At 44.2% G+C, this 26,807-nt stretch overlaps 1 protein-coding gene across 2 annotated transcripts in view; it reads right to left on the minus strand.

Annotated features, from left to right (window-relative positions):
• The window catches only part of TTC39C (tetratricopeptide repeat domain 39C), a 497,992-nt gene that overhangs the window by 410,739 nt on the left and 60,446 nt on the right, over positions 1-26,807 (minus strand). For both annotated transcript variants that reach the window (XR_013610544.1, XM_078687417.1), the window contains exon 2: positions 6,151-6,199. Coding sequence is in view for 1 of the 2 variants with exons in the window: in XM_078687417.1 (XP_078543543.1) it covers positions 6,151-6,199 (49 nt within the window). In the remaining variant the exon portion in view is untranslated. The remainder of the gene's footprint in view (positions 1-6,150; positions 6,200-26,807) is intronic.

Here is a 26,807-nt window from a genome sequence, read left to right on the forward strand (position 1 = left end):
GCAGCTTTGTCTGTAACGCACACCCTCTACCCCCGGGATAACAAATGCCGAGGTAAGTCAAGGGTGGTGGATGCATGCACAGAGCAGGCGAAAGGGGCTACGGTGGTGATAGAGAACATATGGGCAGGAAGGAGATACAGAGGGGGTAAAACGAGGGAGAGGAAAGAGTTGCTATGGGTAAGTGAGAGAGAAGAGGAGGTGATGCATTGGGAGCAAAATGGAGATTTTAAATGAAGGGCGAGATGCAGAGAAGAAAAAAAGGAGGAAGAGAAAAATCTGGAGATTAGTAAAGAGTACAGAGAGGAGAGAGTAGTAGACCTGAAAAGAAGAGAGGTGTGGAAGGAAAGAGGACACAGAAGGTGGGGAGAGATGCAATTTAGAGAGAGAGGGAGAAACAACAAAAGAAAATAGGAGTCAGGAAGATGGACAACAGAACGAAGAGAAGAAAAAAGAGGAGATGTGTAGGCATGATGGAGTGAGAGGAAGAAAGAGGATGTCGGGAAGAAAAGAGAAAGTTTAATGAAGCTGGAGACTGCAGAGCTGGGGAAGCCCCCCAACTATGTCCTGCATTACCTGGCTATGCGGACAGAGGTGACAGCGCCCCTATCCTACATCTCTATGCCGAGGAAGCCTCACCTGAGTTCCCCGCTTCTGCCTCCGTGAGGGCCTCTCTTTCCCTGCTCAGGTGCTGCGCTGGGTCTCTTCAGCACCCCTCTCACACACCCCAAAGTCACGCAGCGGCGTTCAAAGAAAACACAAATAAGTAAAGTGACTCCTGGTAGTGTCAGGGTCAAGTCTCTCCGGAAGGTGGGGCGCGACACCGGCTCATGGCACCCGGAAAGGAGTTTACTCTGCACAGCACGACGACCGCCTCCACAGCCCGTGCACAGCGAGCCACAGAGATGCCAAGTGAAAGCCCAGGGGAGGGAGGTGCACGGGGGCGGGTCCTACGTGTAGGGCAGGGAGGGCAAACCTCCCGTCCCCACCCAAGAAAAGTGAGAGCAGAGGCAGAAAGTGAGATAACAAGCTGCGGTGGGGGCAGGAGCGCGCCACCAGGTACAAGACTCCTGGCCCGTTATTGCGGAGTGTGCAGTACCGGCAACAGCGTTGGGTGAACTCACGGCCCGCGAGAGAAGAGCGGCGGTGAGCGGAGACACCTTGCTCGGTGTGTGGCCAGGGAGGAGGCAGCGGCGTGGGGTGAGATAGAGAGACATGAAGTGAGGCTGCGATCGGGGAGCCGGATTAAAGCACAGGACCGGCAGCCACGGAGGGCAAGCTCGCTGTTACTGAAGTGGTGAGTAGCCAGCGGAATCAACCCATAAACCCACCCAGCACCTACCGGATTACCCGTGGGGGCCCCGCCTAAATGAAACACGACGAAGCGTGCGTTTGCAGCGCGCGTGCGCATTAAGAAATTAAAGTGAAACTTCAGAAGCAATCGCGAATAATTAAACTTTAGAAGCAAGCACGTCTTCAAAAGCGCGTCCACAGACCACAGTCTGCTCGTGCACTGGTCTATACCACTTGGAAGGCAAGTCAATCACAATAAGTCTAGCTGGCGACAGCGCCTTCGCGCTGTAACGCCAGGCGAGACCTAAAAAAGGAGAATATAGTGGAGAGCTGTGAGAAGTCGAGGCATACATGCACCACTTATGCTCCATTTTACAGGTGTTACATTCCAAAGTCCTGAAAATATGAAGGGACAGACAGTTCAATGGCATCGTGCCATCTTTCTTAACTGCATAAGATAGTAACTGACAAGCAGGAGTTATGGGGGAGAGGGATTCTTTGATAAACCCATCACTTCCACTTATCTGAAAGGTTTCATAAATACCGTTAATTTTACCACATCTCATGCTTATATCCTTGCCAGACATATTCAGCAAACTCTGATACCTGCACTCCCAGGTGATTTTTAAAAATAATTTCATACCTCTGTTTACTATTCCTGACTAGATCTCTAAACTTATTGGTCTAGGTTGCAGTGTGTAATTTAAAAGTGCTATATCTTTCGTTTATAGGCTTGTCTAATTCAAAACTCTTTACAGATATATATTTAAACAAAAATAAAATTCTAGTAACCAACAGTGTGAACATTACCAGAGGTCACAACTTGATAGCCCCAAACGGATTGACAGTGTTGTAGTTGATTTGGCACCGCCTATTTCAAAATCTTGCAAAAGAAACCTCAAGATAAAAAGCTTAATTTATGCTGCACCGCCCAAGGTGGCATTTTAAGGCACTTTGTGGACAAATTTCATATGTTCCTCGTGAAGATAACAAATGAGAACCCATCCAATGTTTGACTGAAAAACATTGTTTATAACCGCCCAATATCCCACAAAGCGAGGCACCGCAGTGAGGAAGCATGACCCTCTACTACAGGGAGGCTGGGGAGGGAGATGTAAGAGGTTCCCAAGAAAACTTTGCAAAACTGAGGCTAAACAAAGTATTTCACAGGCCATTTGTTCAAAAGGGATAGATTTTACATACAGTTCTGGAGAGGGACTAATGAAATGCATCCAGCATTTCAAAATCAGCCACAGTACCGAGTAGGGCTGTTCTTCTAATGCAGTAAAGCACGTGCCTCTATGAGCAAACGGTCCTCCCAATACAAAACACAGAGGGGCTGATTCACAAAGGGCTTCCGCACTCATGGCGGAGAGTGCTGAGGCCCTGCACTCGTGGCCTAACTTCCTCCATGGGTAACTACAGTACGGAGGTTCAGCCATGACTGTGGGGCCTCTGCCACGAGTGCAGGCGTCCGCAACGAGTGCTAGGCTTCTGCCAGGAGTGATAGGCTTCCGCCAGGAGTGCTGGGCTTCCGCCGTGATTGCTGGGCCTCCACCATGGATAACTGCAGTACGCAGGTCCCGCCATGACTGCTGAACCTCCGCCATGAGAGCAGAGGCCCTTTGTCAATCGGGCCATGTTTTATCTGTGCCACATCGGGGGCAGTGCCGACAATGTCAATCAAACGCCCCATATACACAGAAAAACATTGTGTTGCTCAGTACTTTGGTTATATAAGCCGGTAAGGTGCTTGGACAGATGCAGCATACTTTTTACCACTGAATAACTAAATCTGCACCACAATACCCCGGTATGTAATTTTTCCATGGTACCTTATGCATGGACCCTCAATCTATGTCACTTTACTGTTAACTTTCACAGGAGTATACGCTTTGTATACTGGTGAGGTAGAAATGGTGATGGCACAAATATGTACTTCATATAAATGGCACAAGGTCAACTGTTTATGTACTGCCGGGCACATAATGGGTACATAATGCACACATTCATTTCATGCCGGTTTCCTCTTGCCCTGTGTCTAGGAACACATTTCCAAGCGTGGTTCTAAATTTCCCAGTAGCCAGCAGATCACACTACCCAGGCCCCAAATTCACTATACCCGATACAGCAACGATGCAAGAGGGCTCTACGTAACCAGTTCCATGACCTAGCTTAGGAACCAGCCTGGATCTGGGAAGAGCAGAGCAGGTTAATGTCTCCCTGATGCTCTCTTGTTGAATGTCCAATATCACAGAAGCCCAAATCTGAACACAGGGAGGCGGTAGGTAGCTGCCTCTACTGCACAAGTGCAGTATAACAATACAAGCAGCATATGACAATAACAAGAATTTTATTTTAAATAGTGCAGAGCCTCAACTTTAACTACATATAACCCCGCTGTACTATTAACTATTAAATCTGCAGTGACTCTGTACACGCAGCACAACTGCTCCATTTAAAGAGCATTGGCAAAGCCAAGAAGTTGCGTTGAAGCCCTGGCCTTCATATGCATTTAACCTGAAAAAACTACAAACAGAAATTTAGAGATGGTGCCTCTAGTCTCTTCATTACTTGTGGTCTCTTAAAGCATGCCACACTACCTAAAGCTGTTAATTGAGGTCCTTTGTAGGTCATCTGAATCAGACACACATCCTTGCTGCGGCAGGCTGCAGTGCCGTAGTCGGTTCACCAGATGTCCCTTAAAGCACTCTGCAATAAGTCAAGCCTTTTCTATGGGTCCCAGATGCTTTCACACTCCGTTTCAGGATACAAGAAAAATATGAGCGCACTAGATGCCCCTGTTTGCCTTCTTCTGTTGGAAGTGGAAAGGAACAAGGCAAAAAACTAGACTGCGCTTTCATTTGGTTTGGTCTAATTTGAGGTGGCATGGCGGGCAAAAAAAAAACGATGGACTGGGATGCATCCCCATATCGTTACCAGTGGCGAGATGAATTCAAACATTTCATCCATCACTTTTTTGTGTTCTTGATTGTGGCATCGTAATTGCAGAGGGTACGTGCATACCTGGATCCTGTGCTCATTAGGCAATTAAACCAAGCTGCACCAACTGAAGAGGCCCAAATAGCCTGAAACTTGTCTTGGGTTGCTTGTCTTCCATTTCAGAGAGGACCTTGGTTGGCGGTACGGGCTGGGCTGTTCCTAGAGGAGCAGGACCAAGGCTGATTTCCATATCGGTTGGTATAATCTGATGCGGCACAGTGACCAAAAAAAGAATTACCATTGGCTGAGATTCATTCGAGCATTCCATCCATCATGTTATTGTTTTCTTCATTTGCAGAAAGGCAGACTATCGAGAGAGCATAGATTCAACGGAAACATGTGCATACTCCCTTTCACCAGCCTAATGATGTTTGCTTATTTTCTATGACCTACATAAATATCCTAATGGTAGATTATGATGGTGATAGTCATTCTTGAGGCTCTAGAGCAAATCCTCTTTGTTTTGGAAGAAGTCACCCTCCTATTGATAGGTAGAGCCAGTCACTTCTATGTACAAATGATATGACTGCTAAGCAAGTAATGGCTCTTTAGCTGTTATTTACAATGAGAAAGGCAGTAGCCAACTGAAAAGAGGTTTTAAAGATCAAACAGGGCCAAGACAGGTATGGCGGCCAAGGACAACTGAATGATGGATGAGCGTGCAGAGGAAAGTGAAGGGGAATGTCGTGGTGATGAGGAAATGAAGGAGGAGCTCAGGCAGACACAAAAATCAGGACTATGCTTTTATTTTCTGTAAACAGATTCCAAAAAAGTGCACTGGGTTCAATAACAGCTCTTTAACTGTCTAATTGAAAGGGCAAGCATGACTCAGACAGCACAATGGTGAAAACTCTGGTTGTTACCATCAGTCTTCATGCAAATCAAAGGACTGAGGCTGACAATCAGCCTGGGATAAACAGAGTGCCGTGTGTTCCTGGAGGGAAGAGACAGACATGCCGCTGGAGTGTAGGGAGAGAGAAACACTGAGAGGAACATCTCACACTTTGTGTCTGCAGCGGGGTTGGGAGAGGAACACTAAGTAGCAGAACTGTTAGGTCTTGCCAGCATAGGTAGGGAGGTGGGAGTAATACAGAGGTAGTGTGGAGGTGAAGGTAGTGATATTGAGGATGACTTGGGGGTGCGGAGGAAAATACGGGTGGCTAGAGAGAGAGAAAAAAACAAAAAGGGACACACAAGGATAACAAGGAAAAAGCAGGACATGAATACTCCCATCAAGTTCTAACATTCAAATGGCACAGAAACATACCAAAAAAAGAACAATAGTCCCTTGATGCCACCATTGTACGACTGCACTCAACCAATCAAATATGTTCCATGGTCAGGATAAGCAATAGGAAGGACAGTTATCGCATCAGAAGCAGGAATTTGAAACAGGTAAGAAAGCAATCCAATCAAGAGCAGGAAATCCAAGGCATGCTCTAAGTATATCTCAAAGTAATGGTTACCATGATATCTGGGACAGATAGATGAAACTCAACTGCGTGTAGCAAGACTGCAAAAATGATTACAGAAGCAGGTAGTCTGATAACATCAGGGGAATGTGAGGTGACAGTGGCTAATGAGAGTAGAGAAGGCATCAACTTTCAAACTTATATTCCCTCCCCCAAGTCAGTGCATGGTTCCACGACCCAGCCTTGCTACAGTCAATCTTTACAAGAATAGCAGATTTTAAATTACTGGAGTCCAGATCACATTTGCATCCTGTAGCACGATGAGAAGCAACCAACAGGGCATAGTCTACATTGAGTAAAAGTGCATGCTACGTTTGGGCTAAAATCATATTCTTACAAACAGCAGATACGATATTACAGGTTTTTATTTGCACATGCTACTTACCAAAAAACTGACAAAACTTGCTCCAAAACTCATGAGTGGACTTTGGTTTCTGTTGAGAAAATCACAATTGCAGATTTAATATAAATAAAAAAGGACAACTGATCGCGTCATAGAAAACTTTTTGTATTTTAATTGGACATACATATTACTGTCCCAAATTACCCTTTAGGAAAGATCATTACAATAAATACATTGATGAAAATTCTACACCAAGATAAATGCAACCAGCTTTAGCATATAAAACATGCCTTACCATCAAAGGTATGTCCACAATCCAGTGGCATATTTGTGAGGTGTGCTAATCATGGTTTGTTTGTTGAAGTAATTGCAAGTAAGTCTTATATAGGGCTACTTTTCTCCCAAAGCATAATAAATTAAGGCTATGCCTGGGATGGCGATAAATAAATCGGGCTGCCTATTGAAATAGAAAGACATCTTGCCGCACACTTTTGAGTGTTGTAGAAATGGTAAAAATGAGCCATAACCAGAGTACAGATGACAGCTACCGCCTCAAAGAAATTGAGTAATGAGGTAACACTGCATCTCATCAAAGAACAATGAACCAGTACAAGTTTGAGGTAACCAAGTGTACACTACTGAGGTAAATTGTGCAATGAACCAGTACAAGTTTGAGGTAACCAAGTGTACACTACTGAGGTAAATTGTGCGATACAGCTAGTGTAATATTAAAATAAATGCGATGCACATTTTATTATGCTTTGTGACATTTATCTCTACATTGTAACACAACTCCTTAATATAACAGAATTTCTAACATAGCAGAATTACTAGCACACTTAGGGTCTGATTACGATGTTAGGAACCGTCTGACCATAGGTCCGCGGTTCAGAATTCCCAATTTGGATGTGACCGCACATAGTGAGGTCAGAAACAACCATTGTCCAATGGGAGCTTGTGCGGTGGGCTGAAAATGCCCTGCAGTACAAGCTCCCATCGAAATTTTCAAACATCCTGGCACCGTGTGGCAGGCACCTCACGGTGCCCCCCAGGCCATGATGCGGAGGACAAGGGGGTAGGAGGCTCAGCTAAGGGGCCCCAATGTTGCTTTCCGACAGCCTTTCCATGTCGGAAAAGCTGACATGGAATGGCTGTTGAATACAGAGATCATAATCCCAACAGCGGAGCCGAAGTCATAAAAGGATTATAAGGAGTAGGATAGATTAAGGTATGTTTAGTATGCTGGGATGTAGTATGAATATTGAATATGGAAGTGTTTGTTTCCGGATTTTTTGCGAGAGTGATTTGACTAGGTGTGTGGGGGATTTCACTGCTTTGCGGCATTTTTGTTTTTATAGCAATGACTAAAATATATCTGTATCTGTGATACATTGAATATGTCACAGTACATGGAAAGAATTGTTAAAATATACATGTAGGCTCTTTAAAGACTTTGTAAAGATATATATTGTTTGAGATTAACAAATATGAGATACTTTGAAAAATAGACTAAATCTGGTTTTGTATAAAAAAAATATTGTATATGTAGCACAATCTCATTTGGGGAACAGAACCTTTTAATATTTGTTAGCCATATAAGAAGAAATACAGGTCTAGTGGGTGTCTTTCCTTCAAAAAACGTTCTGGGGCAACCGTTTTTCCTAAACTCAGCCAATCACAGCAGGCACTGCTTTAGGCTTCACTTTTATACAACGTTTAAAGGCTAAAAATGATGGATAAAAAACTGGATAAAAGTCTGCGTTCCCTGAAAGTAAGCTTCAGGCAGCAGTCTCACCCCGGCATAGTTTCAGATAAAAAGAACTGCATATCAACAGTGATGGAGTTTTGTTAGTTTAAAAAAACAAGCATTTACAATGCAACGGTCTCGCCTTTGCAAAAGTTAGCGCTTTTGGCATTGTAAATGACAAATGTTTTATTTATGTGTTGGTTTTGGAAACAGATAAATAAATGGCATTGTCATGAGCAGTAGAGAGTGAGTAGTAGAGAGTGAGTAGTAGAGAGAGTAGTAGAGAGTAATAGTGAGTAGTAGAGAGAGTAGTAGTGAGTAGTAGAGAGTGAGTAGAGAGTAGTAAGTGAGTAGTAGAGTGTGTAGTAGAGAGTAGTGAGTGTGTAGTAGAGAGTAGTGAGTGTGTAGTAGAGACTAGTGAGTGTGTAGTAGAGAGTGTGTAGTAGAGAGTGTGTAGTAGAGTGTGTAGTAGAGAGTGTGTAGTAGAGAGTGTGTAGTAGAGAGTGAGCAGTAGAGACTAGTGAGTGTGTAGTAGAGTGGTGAGTGTGTAGTAGAGTGGTGAGTGTGTAGTAGAGTGTGTAGTAGAGTGTGTAGGAGAATGTGTAGTAGGGAGTGTAGTAGAGTGTGTAGTAGAGAGTGTGTAGTAGAGAGTAGTGAGTGTGTAGTAGAGAGTGTGTAATACAGAATGTGAAGTAGAGAGATTGAAGTAGAGAGATTGAAGTAGAGAGATTGAAGTAGAGAGATTGAAGTAGAGAGATTGAGGTAGAGAGATTGAATTAGAGAGATTGAGGTAGAGAGATTGAAGTAGAGAGTGTGGAGTAGAGAGTGTGGAGTAGAGAGTGGAGAGTCTGTAGTAGAGTGTAGTAGAAAGTAGTGAGTGTGTAGTAGAGTAGTAGAGAATGTGTAGTAGAGTAGTAGAGAGTAGTAGAGGGTGTGTAGTAGAGTGTGTAGTAGAGCGTGTGTGTAGCAGAGTGTGTAGTAGAGTGTAGTAGAGTGTGTAGTGTAGAGTGTGTAGTGTAGAGTGTGTAGTAGAGAGTGTGTAATGTAGAGTATGTAATGTAGAGTGTGTAATGTAGAGTGTGTAATGTAGAGTGTGTAGTAGAGTGTGTAGTAGAGTGTGTAGTAGAGTGTGTAGTAGAGTGTGTAGTAGAGTGTGTAGTAGAGTGTGTAGTAGAGTGTGTAGTAGAGAGTGTAGTAAGTAGTGACTGTAGTAGATAGTGTGTAGTAGAGAGTGTCTAGTATAGAGTGTGTCGAAGAGAGTAGTGGCTGTAGTAGTGAGTGTGTAGTGAGTGTGTAGTAGAGTGTGTAGTAGAGAGTAGTGACTGTAGTAGAGAGTGTGTAGTAGTGTGTAGTAGAGAGTAGTGACTGTAGTAGAGTGTGTAGTACAGTGTGTAGTAGAGAGTTGTGACTGTAGTAGATAGTGTGTAGTAGAGAGTGTCTAGTATAGAGTGTGTCGAAGAGAGTAGTGGCTGTAGTAGTGAGTGTGTAGTAGAGAGTAGTGACTGTAGTAGAGAGTGGGTAGTAGTGTGTAGTAGAGAGTAGTGACTGTAGTAGAGTGTGTAGTACAGTGTGTAGTAGAGAGTAGCGACTGTAGTAGAGAGTGTGTAGTAGAGTGTGTAGTAGAGAGTGTGTAGTAGAGTGTGTAGTAGAGAGTAGAGTGCGTAGCAGAGAGTAGTGACTGTAGTAGAGAGTGTGTAGTAGAGTGTGTAGTAGAGAGTGTGTAGTAGAGTGTAGTAGAGAGTAGAGTGCGTAGCAGAGAGTAGTGACTGTAGTAGAGAGTGTGTAGCAGAATGTGTAGTAGAGAGTAGTGACTGTAGTAGGGAGTGTGTAGTAGAGAGTAGTGACTGTAGTAGAGAGTGTGTAGTAGAGAGTGTGCAGTGATTTGAGTTTTACATCAAATTAAAAACGGGAACGGAACAAACTCATCCTATACATTATTGTGGTAGGTGCCCACGCATATAGGGTTAAATGATGCGTTAGATGCCACAGGTCCCACCAACACGCTTCCTTTATGATAGGAGAATGCCCAACATCGCGGAGATTTGCTCTCTGCTCTTCCCGGATATTTGTATTTTCAAATGTATAATGTTATCCTGCTAAACGAAGACGATGCTCAAACTATAAAAGAAGAGGGTTTCACAGATATGTTAGTCCTTCCGGGCAAACGAAATGACCCAAAGAAAGATCAAGTGACAGTTTAGAGCTCCAAGTGAGTCTTAATAAAATCAGTGTCTGGAACGCATAGCATCAAAAAACGAGCGGGGCATCAAACTGCAGTGTCATTCAATCAAAGCTTCAAGGCTTCTGAGCGCTAGCCGAGAATTATTTTTTGTGAAGCACTAATCACTGTGGAAGGTGCCCCTGCTATCCCAGATGTGAGAAGTCAGTCTGATATGAAAATAAGCAGTATTTGGAATGAATGTATTTGGCAGGGGGAAGGTGGGGCGGCGCAAGACCGTACTGACGAGTGAACAGGAGCCATTTTGTACCGAGTGATTCTGCCTGTGTGCATGTAGACAAACCAGGCAGCAGCATGAGCATGTGATTCGGTAAAATAACAAGCATTTACAATGCAATGGTTTTGCCTTTGTTAAAGTTAGAGCTATTGGCATTGCTCTTGACACTCTGAAGCTCCACTCTGCACTCTGAAGCTCCACTCTGAAGCTCCACTCTGAAGCTCCACTCTGAAGCTCCACTCTGAAGCTCCACTCTGAAGCTCCACTCTGAAGCTCCACTCTGAAGCTCCACTCTCCACTCTGAATCTCCACTCTGAATCTCCACTCTCCACTCTGAAGCTCCACTCTGAAGCTCCACTCCGAATCTGCACTCTGAATCTGCACTCTGCACTCCGAAGCTCCACTCCGAAGCTCCACTCCGAAGCTCCACTCTGAAGCTCCACTCTGAAGCTCCACTCTGAAGCTCCACTCTGAAGCTCCACTCTGAAGCTCCACTCTGCACTCTGAAGCTCCACTCTGCACTCTGAAGCTCCACTCTGAAGCTCCACTCTGCACTCTGAAGCTCCACTCCGAAGCTCCACTCTGAAGCTCCACTCTGAAGCTCCACTCTGAAGCTCCACTCTGAAGCTCCACTCTGAAGCTCCACTCTGAAGCTCCACTCTGAAGCTCCACTCTGAAGCTCCACTCTGAAGCTCCACTCTGAAGCTCCACTCTGAAGCTCCACTCTGCACTCTGAAGCTCCACTCTGCACTCTGAAGCTCCACTCTGAAGCTCCACTCCACTCTGAAGCTCCACTCCGAAGCTCCACTCCGAAGCTCCACTCCGAAGCTCCACTCCGAAGCTCCACTCCGAAGCTCCACTCCGAAGCTCCACTCTGAAGCTCCACTCTGAAGCTCCACTCTGAAGCTCCACTCTGAAGCTCCACTCTGAAGCTCCACTCTGAAGCTCCACTCTGAAGCTCCACTCTGAAGCTCCACTCTGCACTCTGAAGCTCCACTCTGAAGCTCCACTCTGAAGCTCCACTCTGAAGCTCCACTCTGCACTCTGAAGCTCCACTCTGCACTCTGAAGCTCCACTCTGCACTCTGAAGCTCCACTCTGCACTCTGAAGCTCCACTCTGAAGCTCCACTCTGAAGCTCCACTCTGAAGCTCCACTCTGAAGCTTCACTCTGCACTCTGAAGCTCCACTCTGAAGCTCCACTCTGAAGCTCCACTCTGAAGCTCCACTCTGCACTCTGAAGCTCCACTCTGAAGCTCCACTCTGAAGCTCCACTCTGAAGCTCCACTCTGAAGCTCCACTCTGAAGCTCCACTCTGAAGCTCCACTCTGAAGCTCCACTCTGCACTCTGAAGCTCCACTCTGAAGCTCCACTCTGAAGCTCCACTCTGCACTCTGAAGCTCCACTCTGAAGCTCCACTCTGAAGCTCCACTCTGCACTCTGAAGCTCCACTCTGCACTCTGAAGCTCCACTCTGCACTCTGAAGCTCCACTCTGCACTCTGAAGCTCCACTCTGCACTCTGAAGCTCCACTCTGAAGCTCCACTCTGCACTCTGAAGCTCCACTCTGCACTCTGAAGCTCCACTCTGAAGCTCCACTCTGCACTCTGAAGCTCCACTCTGCACTCTGAAGCTCCACTCTGAAGCTCCACTCTGAAGCTCCACTCTGAAGCTCCACTCTGAAGCTCCACTCTGAAGCTCCACTCTGAAGCTCCACTCTGAAGCTCCACTCTGCACTCTGAAGCTCCACTCTGCACTCTGAAGCTCCACTCTGCACTCTGAAGCTCCACTCTGAAGCTCCACTCTGAAGCTCCACTCTGAAGCTCCACTCTGAAGCTCCACTCTGAAGCTCCACTCTGAAGCTCCACTCTGAAGCTCCACTCTGCACTCTGAAGCTCCACTCTGAAGCTCCACTCTGAAGCTCCACTCTGCACTCTGAAGCTCCACTCTGAAGCTCCACTCTGAAGCTCCACTCTGAAGCTCCACTCTGAAGCTCCACTCTGAAGCTCCACTCTGCACTCTGAAGCTCCACTCTGAAGCTCCACTCTGAAGCTCCACTCTGAAGCTCCACTCTGAAGCTCCACTCTGAAGCTCCACTCTGAAGCTCCACTCTGCACTCTGAAGCTCCACTCTGAAGCTCCACTCTGAAGCTCCACTCTGAAGCTCCACTCTGCACTCTGAAGCTCCACTCGGAAGCTCCACTCTGAAGCTCCACTCGGAAGCTCCACTCGGAAGCTCCACTCGGAAGCTCCACTCGGAAGCTCCACTCGGAAGCTCCACTCGGAAGCTCCACTCGGAAGGGGCAAAGATCGGAGCATCACGGAACTAAAACAAATATAAACAAGGCAGTGAGTGCAGCACCGCCTTAGCAGTGGGATAACAGCCTTGATAACATCGGAGCAGCCCCTGCGCCCGGCCTCAAAACAATAAAGGCAACTCTAGAATGCAGATTTACCTGTATCCCGCAAGTGATGTACGCAGATGGGAAAGAAACAAATAGCAACCTTGGAGAGCTGGCGGGGCAGGCAAACACAGCATCGGGAGACGCAATATAAATAAAATAACAGCTAGTATCAAATTATACAAAAGCCCAACGTAACGAATTGCTCAAAAAAGTCAAACATCATGTGTACATGAAGACGCAATATAAATTAAAAAAAAAAACCAGCCACCAACAGATTAAAGAAAAGCCCCTCCATAGCGGATCGGTAAATAAACTCCAAACGCATCTGTTTATGCAGCATCACACAACCATCGGGAGACGCAATATAAATAAAATAACAGCTAGTATCAAATTATACAAAAGCCCAACGTAACGAATTGCTCAAAAAAGTCAAACATCATGTGTACATGAAGACGCAATATAAATTAAAAAAAAAAAACAGCCACCAACAGATTAAAGAAAAGCCCCTCCATAGCGGATCGGTAAATAAACTCCAAACGCATCTGTTTATGCAGCATCACACAACCCACATGCCCGTAATATTAAACAAACAAGTGATAGCCGCAAACCTTATCATTTAAATTAGTTAAAAAGCCGTTGTCCGAGCACCCGTGAATTGCCTGAGAGCTGGGGTACAAGCCTTCGCCAATGCAGAACGGGCACAGAGAGGCAGCCTGCTGTGGCGGAGCGCAAAATGATGCCCCCCCTGCAGAATGCGAAGAGGCCCCGAGGCTCTTGAGTATAAAGCATGCCTCGCAGATATGTAATGAGCTTGGGCTGAATAGGATCCCCCCGAAAGGCTGCAGGGTTTCTGCATGTTAGCCCCTAAAGAGCGGTAACATTATTAAAGCCGGTTTATGAGGTAATGGACAAAGTAAATGACTTCAACTAAAAAGGGTGTAAAAAAGGGCCGTGTCTTGATTTCGAGTGCTCGATCGGTTTATGAATTATGTGATGACTCGGTTCAGATATGGGGTCCAGGATCAGTACATATCCAAACGCCTTACGCTATCGGCTTGGATAGAAAGTATTGTAACCAAACTCGAGGGGACTTCAGAAGTACAGTGCCATAAAATTCAGCCATCAATGTTTAAAACTAAATAAAAAGGTAGCGTCCCAAAAAAATAAATAAATAAATAGCGCCTTCGGGTAAAGTCCGCGCTATATAAAAATGCATAAATAACTAACTAAATACATACCGCAAATCACTGCCGTCACTCTGCCGGCCTGCGACCAGGAAGTCAGGCAGGCCGGCGCGTCAACAGGAAACAGGAAGTAGGAGGGCGGGAGCCTACCCCGCCTCCCACGGAAGAGCCGCGATTGGACGGAGCCGCCGTGTTTGGAGCACCGGAGCAGGCAGGAGCCTACCCTGCGCCCCGGTGCAGAAGGAGGTAAGAAGAGTCCTGCTGCCGGGCCCTGCAGCTGAGGAGAGCCGCCGCACGAAGGAAGCCGGTGAGTGCGTTGCTGAGCGGGGAAGGGGGAGGCGGGGGGCGCGGGGAAGGGGGAGGCGGGGGGCGCGGGGAAGGGGGGGGCGCGGGGAAAGCATGTGCGGGCGGGCGGCCTTTGTATGTATGTGTGCGTGCGTGTGACTGTGGGGGAGGGGGGTGTGTGTGTGTGAGCGAGTGTCTGTGTGCCTGTATGTGTGTGCCTGCGTGTGCATGCGCTCGCCTGTGTGTGCGTGCGTGCGTGCATGCAGAGGGGTGGGGGCTGCCTGCCTGCGTCTGTAAAAGCAAGGGCTGTGAGTTACTCTGCGCATGCGCGGGGGCAAGCCTGTTCATTCCAAGCCAGCCTCAGCCAGCCTCGGGAAAAACGAAAGTAATAAAAAAGCGAAACTGACACTGCCACTGCAGACAATGCTGCGCGCTCCCGAGGTGAAATCCGGCACTGAAAACGCTCGTAACACTTTGGTGTCCACTCTCCTAAAAACGGATCACATTAGTTGTCGAGCTGACAGCATTCATGCTTCGCATGAATGCTAACGTCAGCTCGACCTAAAAAAAGGGAGGCTGCAGGCATTTCATCCATGATGTGGTAATAAATATTCTTAAAATGGAATCTACTCATTAGAAATAAAAGAGAAAAATGATGCCGGTCATAAATTTGCACGTGCTCATAAAGCTGTAGGAAAACTAAGCACTGAGTTGGATTCCCTTCCATAAAAGGACAACAGAGAAAGAGAGCAGATCACGAATAGGTAAACTTGGGTTCAAAACCATAATTTAAAATGAAGCATTTTTAGAGTGAATCAAATTTAGTGTAATGAAAGTCAAATCACTTTTGATACATTGCAACATAATTTTTACATTTCTAACCCAAATAGCTCATAATACCAAAACCTTCTGTGTTGTATGCAGTGGCATAATAGTGTGATGCAGACTCAAAAATAACATTGGTGTTTGTTAGAAACAGGATCTTGGTGTAGTTACTCCTATAAACAATAAATACACTTTTCAGAAAAAAATACTTACCTTCAGTAACAATATAGCTGGTTGAAATACAAGCTTCCCACAGATTCTGCAACTTATAAATACTCTCTCGGGGCTTCACAATGGAGTGGAAAACATATTTCCCAGCACCAGCACCAACGGGTGCTGCCATGTGCCTCCAGACATGATAACACAGGAGCATATTAAGCACCAACCCACCTCAGCAAGGTATGCGGAGATCAACAGAAAGAGCAATGATTGCCACAAATACAGACTATAACATGTCTGTATAACTTGGAATCCTTTTAGTCACTGCACTAACTCCCCATGGGAGGAGGGCAGCAGTGAGGAATCTACAGGAAGATTATGAATCCACCAGAAATATGTATCAATTTTCCTGCAGATTCCACACATTATGAATGAGTCCCAAGGCAATAGCTACCTGGGAGTTGGGATGAAGTAGTGGCGGGATTACGCAACGAAGTCACGCAACACAACTCAGGCAAAGTCCCCGTCACTGCGTCCATGAGACATGGGGCAGTAGTGCTTACTGAAAGTTCTCAAAGAAGACCATGCACCCATCCAGCAGATGTCAGTAACCGGGACGCCTTTGGGGAAAGATGCGGATCTAGTAGAGCCATGGATCTAGTAGAGTTGTCATAAACGCCCTCCTGAGGCTCTTTCTGGGCCATGTGATTACAGATCTTGATAAAGAGATTCCAGAGTGAAATGGGGCTTTTGGTCTCTGCCTTGCCTCATAGTTTGGATGTGGTGGAAGGACGAAAGCTAAGCAATTAATATACTGTGCTATGAGAGATGCAGAAACTACCTAGAAGAAGGATGGGAATTTTGGGAAGCACCAACTGTTTCTTTTACATAAAGAAGCTGAGAAAAATATGTACTTGGATTCTGAAAAATGACAGCAATTTAGAAGTGCAGGAAATGGTGTAAGGAAGAAAAGCCTACTCTGGGCTTTCAAAGAACTAATCTATAAACTGCAACTGATACAGAATTTAGTGGCACATGTAATATTTGCTTGGCCTAGATGCCATCATATTTCAAAAGATCTGACAAAATTATACTGGCTAACAGTGTAAAAGAGAATTTAGTTTAAAAGCCTCAGTCTTACACATTGGCAATATATCGGGGCAGATCACACTACTTTCAGGAAATGTTTCATCACTGCAGAGCGACCAGGACCGTGCTTTCAGCAGGGGGGATAAATCTAACGATTCCCCGATAAAGGAAGGAAAGTTAGGTGGTCTACTGTTTTAGTACAGCTCACCATGAGACGGAACGCAGTGACAGACAGACAGACAGACAGACAGACAGACAGACAGACAGACACACACCCTCCCCCCCCCATTTAACCTTTAGGAAAGCCTGCAAGACTACTTTTTACCACTAAATAAGAAGGGCAATGCCTGATCTAAACTCTGTTTATAGATATCTGTTTGTACTCGGGCACATTGTGGGTGGCAGGTGAGCTTTTTACATAAATTACCAAAACATAACTTTTTGAAAAAGCTCTACTAATAGCAAACTACACACGGAAGGTTGGTCAGGAAGACACATGGAGGCATGAAGGGCAGTCATATAGCCCTTAACTGTAGCAACTGCCAATCTCTGCTACATAAGGGACAGTAGATATCAGAACGGTGGGCAGACAAGACTTCAAGGGAGTCTAAGCCTTACATACCACTGACCATACTTGTACCAACTACCCAAGCAGGTGGATTTGTTATGCCTTTCCTGGCTGCCAAAATGAAGTTTGCAAATTCAGGAGGAAATCAAAAGGATTCTAGTTGGGACTACTTAAGCACCAAGCATGCAGATGCAGAGTTTGGGGTAGAGGATCTGACCATCGTGCTGTGAGAGCAAGTTCATCCTGTGCAGGAAAAGAAGATGTGTCTGAATGCGGAGTGGCGATAGATTGGCATATAATATACTTATTGCCCAATTAGGATCTATCAGGATCATCTGTGCTCGTTCCTCTTGCACCTTTCACAGGACTTCCCACTGATTCATTTTCTGTTGCAACACGTACAGCAGGCCACGAGACCAGATCAGCCTGAAGGTATTATGCAGTGTTTCATTCTGGGGGAAGTGTACTGCACAAAACCGTGTGGTGGCAAAATGATCCAGAAATAGATTACCAAGAGAGAGAATATCACCTCTGTCACATCTGGGGTAGTTCCCAATTATGGTCCTTCAGAGCCAGACAACTGAGAACATTTGCTCTCACCCTGAGAGCCGATGAGAAGAGCTCTACTACCAAGAAGATCCCCATTGCTTCACCCACTGCCACCGGCAAGCTGCCTCCCGACATATGGTTAATGAACCCTACACCTCCTTAACTGTTGATCTAATGGATGGTAGTCTGGCAGAAAATGAAAGTTGCACCTAGAGATGGAAGGGAGGAATGCCTTCACTGCAGGTCAAACTATCCACTGATCAAGTACATTTATGTTTAGGTGCTGCTTCAATATGGACGTCATGTCACGCAAAAGCGCACCGAAGTCCAGTAAGGAGGTCTCCGTGGCCATGGCAGTCATACCCTGCAGAGGGCTGAAGGGACGACCAGCCAAAAACTTAGGGGGTCCATTTACCAGCCCTGATCTGGATGTACAGAATGGAAGATCTGTGCCTGAGCTGTGAAGCTCGACAGATGCTGAAGTCACTGCGATCTCAGGCACTACACCACTATGGGCCCACCTGCACCATCTGGCATGATGGACCATCAGAATGCACAAGGCTATGAGGCCAAGCAGACACAAGCCTGCAGAAAAAGGACCCAAGCAATAGTCAGAAATGTTGGAATCATCTCTCAAATATCTGCAACCTGGAGAGAAGGAAAATCCTTTGTTCTATGAAGGTTAGCTTTTGCATGGGTGAGGACTTTTGGGTGTTGATGTTAAAGTTGAAATCATGGAGGAGATTCATCATCCACTGAAGGTGATCCCTGACTAGCCCAGGGGGCTTTATTTTCACAAGTCAGTTGTTCAAGTAAGGAAATACATTGTCTCCTGACCTAACTGTCACCATGCAACAGCCATGACTGCCAGCAACTTCACAAAGACGTCAGCCCCGACCACAGAACAATGAATGATAGTGCTGGATTCCACCATGAATTTCAGGTAACATCTTTGGGGAGGGAAGAATCAAAAGATTTTAATAGGCATTCTGAAGACCCAGGAACGCAAATCATTCTCCTGCATTCAGAGCCTGACATGTGTGGCTCAGAGATAGCATATTTAACTGCTGAATAAACAAGTTCAGAAAGCATAGCTCCAGACTGGGTCTCAGAACTTCTCTATGGCTCCTTTGCTCAACAGGGCAAGGCCTTCCACCTCCAAAATGGAGGCATGTGATACGGAAAATGTTCTGTTGGAAGGAGGGTGTTCCCGAAGAAGAGACAAGAAGAGAAGGATGTACCCTTGCCGATTAGCTTGATGACCTGGCAATCCATTATGATCGCTACCCAATCGATGGAGAAATTGTAGACCGTACCCCCTGCTGCGGTTAGTTTTGTTCCCTAGATCCAAGAATGCTGAAAAAGCAGTGATATAGTATCGGGGTGTGTGGGGAGGTGTTGTGCACGGAATTAATCTAATTCACACAACATTCATGCCGATGTGATCCTCCCCTGCTCACAGCTGCAGATACAAAGTTGCTTTTTTACTTTTCACTCGGTCTCTGATCTTTGCAAACTGCCCCAGGTCTTTATTTCATTCTTATTTATTTAAGGGTATTTATATGTGCACTATTGGCAATAGGTAGCTTGGTGCTATGCCTTTAGGCAAAGGTCAGGCAGAAAAAAATGGAAGCAAGCCAGTGGCCGAGCCTAGACTGACCTAGATTCAACATGTTAACAACAATAGTTTTCAAGCCTTTCTGAAAACCAAGCAAGTCAGATATACTTCTTAAATTTACTTTTAGAGCAGTCCATTGTTTAGCAGCAGTTACGGGGAAAATCCTACTTCTCATGGGTTTACATTTGCTGGATTAAATTATGACCTGAAAAATGTGCTGGACTGTAGTAGCTGTCTAGGGTGATATAACTGAAATTTCTTGGTCAAAACAGAAATCCAAACTCCACATAGGGCTTTGTATACAAGGCAGCTGCTTTACATGAAGCTAATGAAGTCTGGCAAACGAGAATGATTCAGTATTTTTAAGGTTCAGGGCTAGTGTAGGAACTGAGGGCTAGATGTAGGTAATTATATTTTACCACTTCTTAAATACCGAATTTTACCGATTCGGTATTTAAGAAGTGGTAAAATAGAGGGGGGGAGATGTAGGTAATTCCAGATGTGGAATTACCGAATCGGTAATATTCGGTATTTACCGATTCGGTAAATACCGAATCGGTATTTCCTATTGATTCCTATGGGCTGTGAAGCCCATAGGAATCAATGGGAAATACCGATTCGGTAATTACCGAATCGGTAAATACCGAATTCTGCAAGGGTGCAGGGGGTGTCACTTTGACACCCCCTGGCACCCCAAAAATTGACATGTGCGCCATGTAGCACACAGACATGCCCTAAGGGCATGTCTGTCTGTCACATGGCATAGGTGTGCATGCACACATGTGCATGCACACCTGAAATCGGTATTTTAACACCCAATTGGATTGGGTGGTGAAATACCGAATTTGTAGGGCCTTTGGGACTCAGAAGAGTCCCACCTACATCTGAGATTTACAGAATCGGTAAAAATACCGATTCGGTATTTTACAGAATCGGTAAATTTACCGATTCTGTAAAAATGTGCCCCTACATCCCAAAAACCCATTTACCGGTCGGTAACGGACGAAATCGGCCGTTACCGGTCGGTAAATGGCTCCTACATCTGGCCCTGAGTTTTGGACTAATAGCATTTTTTATCATTTAATCAGTGAGATCCAGATACAATGCATTGCAGTAGTACAACCTCACAGAGATAAAAGCATTTAGAATCACGGTTTTGTGAGGGAACGAAAACATGTACAGACTATGTTTTAGTACTCAAAAGGTGAAAACAGCAAGAACTGACCTCTACAATATTCTGCTTGGAGAGTGTACGAGCAGTATTTTATGCTCAGAATTTCCACGCATTAAACAGGTATGGGCTTCCTATGCATGAGGGCCAGAGAGGAAAATCCCATATATGGGTGGAACTATAGGGCAGACGGTATTTTGGTCTTTTCCCATTTACTTTAAGCTGATGATAAATCAACCAGACAGGCATTTGCTGCAGACAGGTGAACCAAGAATCAGCACACACATTAATATCTCCTATGAGCTTAAACAAGATTTCAATGTCATCTGTGTAAATAAAAAAGATAAAGCGAAAAGATTGGACGAGAAACACAAAAGTGCAGGGTCTTGGACAAAAATGATTAAACTGGCATACATATCAAGAAGTTAGTACCAGATTCAGCAGAGACGTGTTTGGCAAATATTATAACACGCTGAGAGCACCAATGCTTTCTAAAGTGTAACATGATACATCACAAAGACAAAGAAGGTGGTTTAAAGAAAAATCAGTCTGAAGGTTCCCTTACTCCAAACATCTTATTTACCATAATGTATCTTTTCGGCCAATCTGAAGCTTAAAAATTTTTTTTTTTAAATGGAGGGGGCGTGGGTTGGTGCTCGACAGGAATGGCGGCGCCCGGGTGAAGCTCCTTGGGGACTTCAGACGGCTGCTTACTTCCCGAGACGCTCCAGTCCCGAATTCGAGATGCGAAGACGTCGGAACACCTCCTCCTCCTTTTAGGGCTCTTGCGATCTCCACTGGCAGCGGAATAACAACTTTATAGCTGTTGTGAGTTTTCTTCATCGTCACTGCGTTGCGACCGCCATTTTATTTTTCTACTCACGCTGAAGCGCCGACTCTCTATATTTTCCTGAAAGACTGCGGTATTTTCTCCTCTCCCACTACTATTATTCCAGGCTTGTTTTTTTTCTTCTTGGAACCCGCTATACGTAATCTGCATGTCTCCAGGATTATTACAGTACTTTTCTGACTGGTTTGACTGAGGCGGCCATTTTGTGGGGGGGGTTTTGTTGGGTTTTTTCCTCCTCACTTTATTATTTCATTGCGACCCTTGGCCTCAGTATGGCATGCCTCCTCACATAAGTTTATGTGTTTCTTCGCTCTAAATTGCCTCCATTGCATAGAATAACTGCTTTGCCTATATTGTCTCAATAATCTCTATCGGAGGAGTTTTTTACAAGGATTTCTTCACTGCAAACTACAATCTTTCCTTCCTCCTCATTTACAGAGCTCATTGAAGGTACTTAATTTAGCAAGTGCTTCTGTTTTTCTTTATGGACAGAATTAAAGGCACTCATCCTACGAAGGCACCTGTAAAACACGTTTTTGTCAAAAAAAAATTTTTTTTTACTGAGTTCTACAACCTGCAAGATTCTTTATCGTCTTCTCCACCAGATACTATGGTGACTACGGATACTGTTACGGCGTCATCAGGGAAATCTCTCTCCAAACGCCTAAAACAAAATCCTCCATCTCCGCCTAAAATGGCCTCATCTGTCTCTATGGAGATATTATTGGAAGAGATTAGGGCATTGCGTCCTTTCATGGAGGAAACTAATGCAAAGCTACAAGTCCTCACTGACACCTGGACACAACTCGACACTAGAGTCACTGCTGTTGAACACTCTGTCTTCTATCACAGATACCTGCGCTAAAATTTCTCCTCTCCAATCTCAAGTCTCTGCTCTCCAGCGCCAAGTCGAGGAGCTTGAAAATCGTAATAGGCACAATAATCTTCGTATTTATGGACTAGCGGAAGGACTGGAGAGGTCCGACCCTCTTACATTCTTTAAATCTTTTATCCCCAAAGTCCTCCATCTGACAGACGACAATATGCTTAACATTCAAAGAGCGCAGATTAGGCCGCCCTTCCTCATCTACTTCTCCCTCACAGAAGCCAAGAGGTGTGAGCCTTTATTTTTTGGAATACACGGACTTATTAAAAATTCTATCAGCAGCCAGGTCCTCCCAACATATCACCTGGTCCGGATCCATTTTATTTTTCGCGCAGGATTACGCCATGGCTACTGCTAATAGAAGGAAGGCTTTTCTCAACATGAGACCTGCTCTTCGCGCAATGGGCGCTCACTACGGTCTCTTTAACCCGTGCCTTTTTAGGGTCACCTATAACAACAGGACAACGACTTATGAGGATCCGCTGCGTCTTCAAAGTTTCATAAACTCTCATAACATGGACTCTTCCTCTTCAAATGCTGGCTGATTATACGATTTCTTCTTTTGATGTTGTCTCTCTTCTTTTATTGTTCTATTAAATGAGTTTTATTTCCTTCTGCCTTTTCATATATTCACTGTCACTTTTATTGTTATTGTTTTTATTCCCATAGTTCTTTCCTCTTTCTGATGCGATGCCTCCTGGTCCTCCGTTTGCTTGGCCCCGGTTGTACTGGCCGCCCTGTATGGTTCCTTCCCTCCCCTTGTCTCTTTGAATCCTCCTTCTGTAGGTATGTTTCCGTTTTATGTATTCCTCTGGTTTTAATTCTGTAGTCTTCTTTCAATGTCTCCCTCTTTCGCTTCTTGTTTCACCCTTTCCTTTCCCCTTTTCAACTTTTTTACGGACTTTTTTCTTATCTTTTCATCCCCCTTCACTACACAACTTTTTTTTTTTTTTTTTTTAGAGTTTTATATAGCGCGAACTAGAACCGAACCGAATCAGTTATCAGAGCGCTTTACATAGCACCAGTTACGTTACATGAGGACACACTTTCATTTTAGGCACGGGGAGATTAAGTGATTTGCCCAGAATCACAGGGGGTTTATGGCGTCGTTACCGAGACTCGAACCCAGATCCCCAGGTCCGAGGTCGAGCGCCTTAGCCGTTAGGCCAACCCCTCTCCCCTAACTTCTTCTTCTTTCTTCATTTTTCTTTCCTTGCTCATCTTTACCTCTCTCAAGTATCTTCCCCATTGTATTTCTACTTCCAGTTTTATTCTCTCTTACTTGTTGCATAGTTTAGTTTTTAAGATTGTTTATGGCATTGTATGCTTTTTGTTTAATGATGTTACTTTTTCTCAGTTACATTCAGAGTTACTAAATGGAATGTTAAAGGTCTAAATAATCCCATTAAAAGACAACGAGTGTTATCCCACTTGGCTAGACTAAAAACAGATATTGCCATGTTGCAAGAAACCCATTTATCAGATATTGAAGCCTCTAAATTGAAAAGACTTTGTTTTGGCAACGTTTTCTCTTCCCCAGCTTTAGGGAAAAAGAATGGTGTTGTAATCTTATGTCACAAAAAGTTTAATGTTTCTATTGTTCATCAAGAAATTGATTCTGATGGTCGCTGGGTGATTACCAAATTATTAATTGATAATGTACCTTTAGTTATTTTTAATGTCTATGCTCCGGTTTCTGTTGCTAACAATTTTTGGGTACTTATTTCTGACAAACTGCTCTCCTTTGATGACGATTATATTATTTTTGGTGGTGATTGTAACCAAATTCATGATCCCATTTTAGATAGACACTCCCCAGTTAAATTTGTTCATTCCAAAATACACACCCAATTTACCTCTGCCATTCGTCGTAAATCCCTAATCGATATCTGGAGACTTGTCATCCAGATCTCCAGGAATTTTGTTATTTCTCTCCTCCACATAAACCACAATCTCGCATTGACTATCTCTATTTTAGTAAGTCCCTTGCTCAATGCGCTCTTAACTCAGAGATAGGCTCCATTTTAATCTCAGATCATGCTCCGGTTTTTATTGATTTTGACCTAATTCCCTTCTCCCCATCATCCGGCAGATGGCGTTTTAATAACTCCCTTCTTGCAGATCCTAAATTATCTGGCCAATTCAGTTCCTCTGCTAGTGACTTTTTTACTACTAATAACCTCTCTGATTCTTCTCCTACTATGATTTGGGATTCTTTTAAGGCAACTGCTAGAGGTTTCATAATCAATTATGTTTCTCAGAAAAAAAAGTTTTGAAAAACAATCTTCCCAACTTCTCGCTAAAATTAAACAACTAGAGTATACCTATTACCATTCACTCACAGACTCTTCTTTAAAGGACCTAATTTTCGCCAAGGTTACTTTCAATAAATTATCTACTGACGCTGCAGCTTCCTATCTTTTGAAAAGTAGCACACAATATTATGGGGGTCAAAATAAGATGGGGAAGCTCTTAGCTAATTACTTAAAAACTCACCGTGACAGAACCAGGATTGCTTCCACAACAGATTCTACTGGTAACTCTCTATTCAAAGATGATGACATTTTACAGGAATTTGTCACATTTTATAAACATCTTTATACTCCTGAAACCCAACCCCTTCCTTTTGATTTATCCTCTTACTTTCAATCGCTTGCTTCTCCTTCCTCCCCCCACGTTAACTTCGATGCGCTCGAAACAGATATAACCTTTGGCGGAAATTTCTCATGCAGTTTCGGTCTTAAGACGTGGTAAGGCTTCAGGCCCGACGGATTTACCATCGAATTTTATGATCATTTTTCGAAACTTCTTCTTCTGCACCTTCTTCTCCTATTTAACTTTTATTGCGAATGGCTCTTCCCAAGGAACTTTTCAAGAAGCTATGATTTGTATAATCCCCAAGGACAATAAAGATCCCTCTTTCTGTAAAAATTATCGCCCTATCTCTCTTGTAAACACGGACTATAAGATCTTTGCAAAGTTACTTGCATTACGTAGCGACCCCATTTTACCTGAACTCATTGGACCTGAACAATCCGGTTTCATCAAAGGACGCTTATCCTCCGATAACTCTAGAGTCTTCTTTAAAGTTCTTAGGAAGGCTTCTTCTTTACATTATCCACTCGCCGCTATAACGTTGGATGCGGAAAAGGCGCTCGATGTGATTAGTTGGGATTTTATGTTTTACGCTCTCAAATGGATAGGCTTTCCCCCCAAATTAATCTCCCTTATTTCCCTATTATATTCTGGCCCTAGAGCTTCTATTTTTGCCAATGGCAAAATCTCAGATTATTTTTCTCTTTCCAGAGGTGTCCGGTGTCCGCCAAGGCTGTCCCTTGACCCCTTTGTTGTTTATAGTGGCATTAGAACCCTTTTGAACAAAAAAAAGACAAGATATTCAAATTACCGGTTATAACTCAGGCCCCAGCCAAGTTAAATTGTCTGTTTACGCTGACGACATCCTTTTCTATTGCTCTAATCCTGATACTTCTCTACCTTCTTTCCTCCGTCAGGTTGACATTTTTTCGAAAGTCTCAGGCTATCGCCTCAATCGAGATGAATGTGAAGTTCTACCCCTTAATGTCTTATGTCTGCGTCATTACTTTGATCAAACAGGTTTTTCCTGGCAACCGACTAAATTAAAATACTTAGGATTATGGTTTTCCTCTTCTATTCCTGATACTTTGAAGTTTAACTTCGGGTACATCACCAAAAAACTGACGGACTCAATTACCAGATGGCACCCTCTCTTTCTCTCGTGGTGGGGTAGACTGGAGTCAATTAAAATAATGTTAGCTCCTATAATTTTATATTCGCTCTCTATGATTCCTGTCCATATACCAGGTTATTATTTTAAGAGATTAGATTCAATCCTACTGAAATTTCTCTGGAAAAACAACCCCCCACGGATCGCCTTATCTTATCTTAAAAGAGATAAGACTAATGCAGGTCTTAAGTTCCCTGACTTTAAATCTTATCATTATGCATTTACTCTCAAACAGGCTTCTCGATGGTTATCTACCGAATTCTCCACACATCCTCCTGTTTGATTATCCATTTGAAAAATCCCTTGCCTCGCCGTTTGACTTCCTTGAAACACTTGCATTTACTGCTAATGCTTCTTTTCTGCGCTCTCCTATTATTGCTCATACACGTCACCTTTTAACTCCCCTTTTACCTTCCTCATATCCTTCTCTTACTTCCTTACCTCAACAACCTATTTGGCATAACAAACTACTCCGTATCAAAAACCGCTCTTTTTTCTGGAAATCTTGGAGATCCAAAGGTTTACTATGGATTTCTCAACTCCTGCTTGATAATGTACCCTTAACCTTTTCTGATCTTCAATCTCAATTCCTTCTTCCCAATTATTTTAGGAAACAATATGATCTTCTACTTCCTGCCCTTCAACACGATCTTCAATCACTCCCTTCCTCTCCTGACCTTCCCTCTCCCTGTTCCACAATTTTCCCACTTTTGGATACTTCTCCTTCTGCATCTCGTATTTATAAATGTCTTTTATCTCCTTCAGAAAGGCTTAAGACAAAGACCGAATTGGCCTGGGAACAGGATTTGTAAATATCCTGGTCTCTCTCTTTATGGGATAAATTATGGTTAAAGATTCACAAGACGTCAAGGGCAGCCAACACTACCCAAACCCTTTATTTCATTTATTCAGTGTTTATTATTTTCTCCGGCAAAATTGGCATCTTTTTCCCCAGACCTTTCGTCAAAATGTTGGCAGGGCTCGACAAATCCACTCGCCCGCTCGCATTTGCGAGGGAGAATGGATGAGGACGAGCTATTTTTAGGTCCTACTCGCCCTTTCTGGCGACTAGGAAGTCAAACTACCTTTTGTCCTCTGTCTTTGAAAACAGAGCAAAAGGGACAAGATAACACGATTTAAAGGCA

Source organism: Lissotriton helveticus, chromosome 4_1 (genome assembly GCF_964261635.1).
Source record: "Lissotriton helveticus chromosome 4_1, aLisHel1.1, whole genome shotgun sequence".
NCBI classification, from domain to species: Eukaryota; Metazoa; Chordata; class Amphibia; order Caudata; family Salamandridae; genus Lissotriton; species Lissotriton helveticus.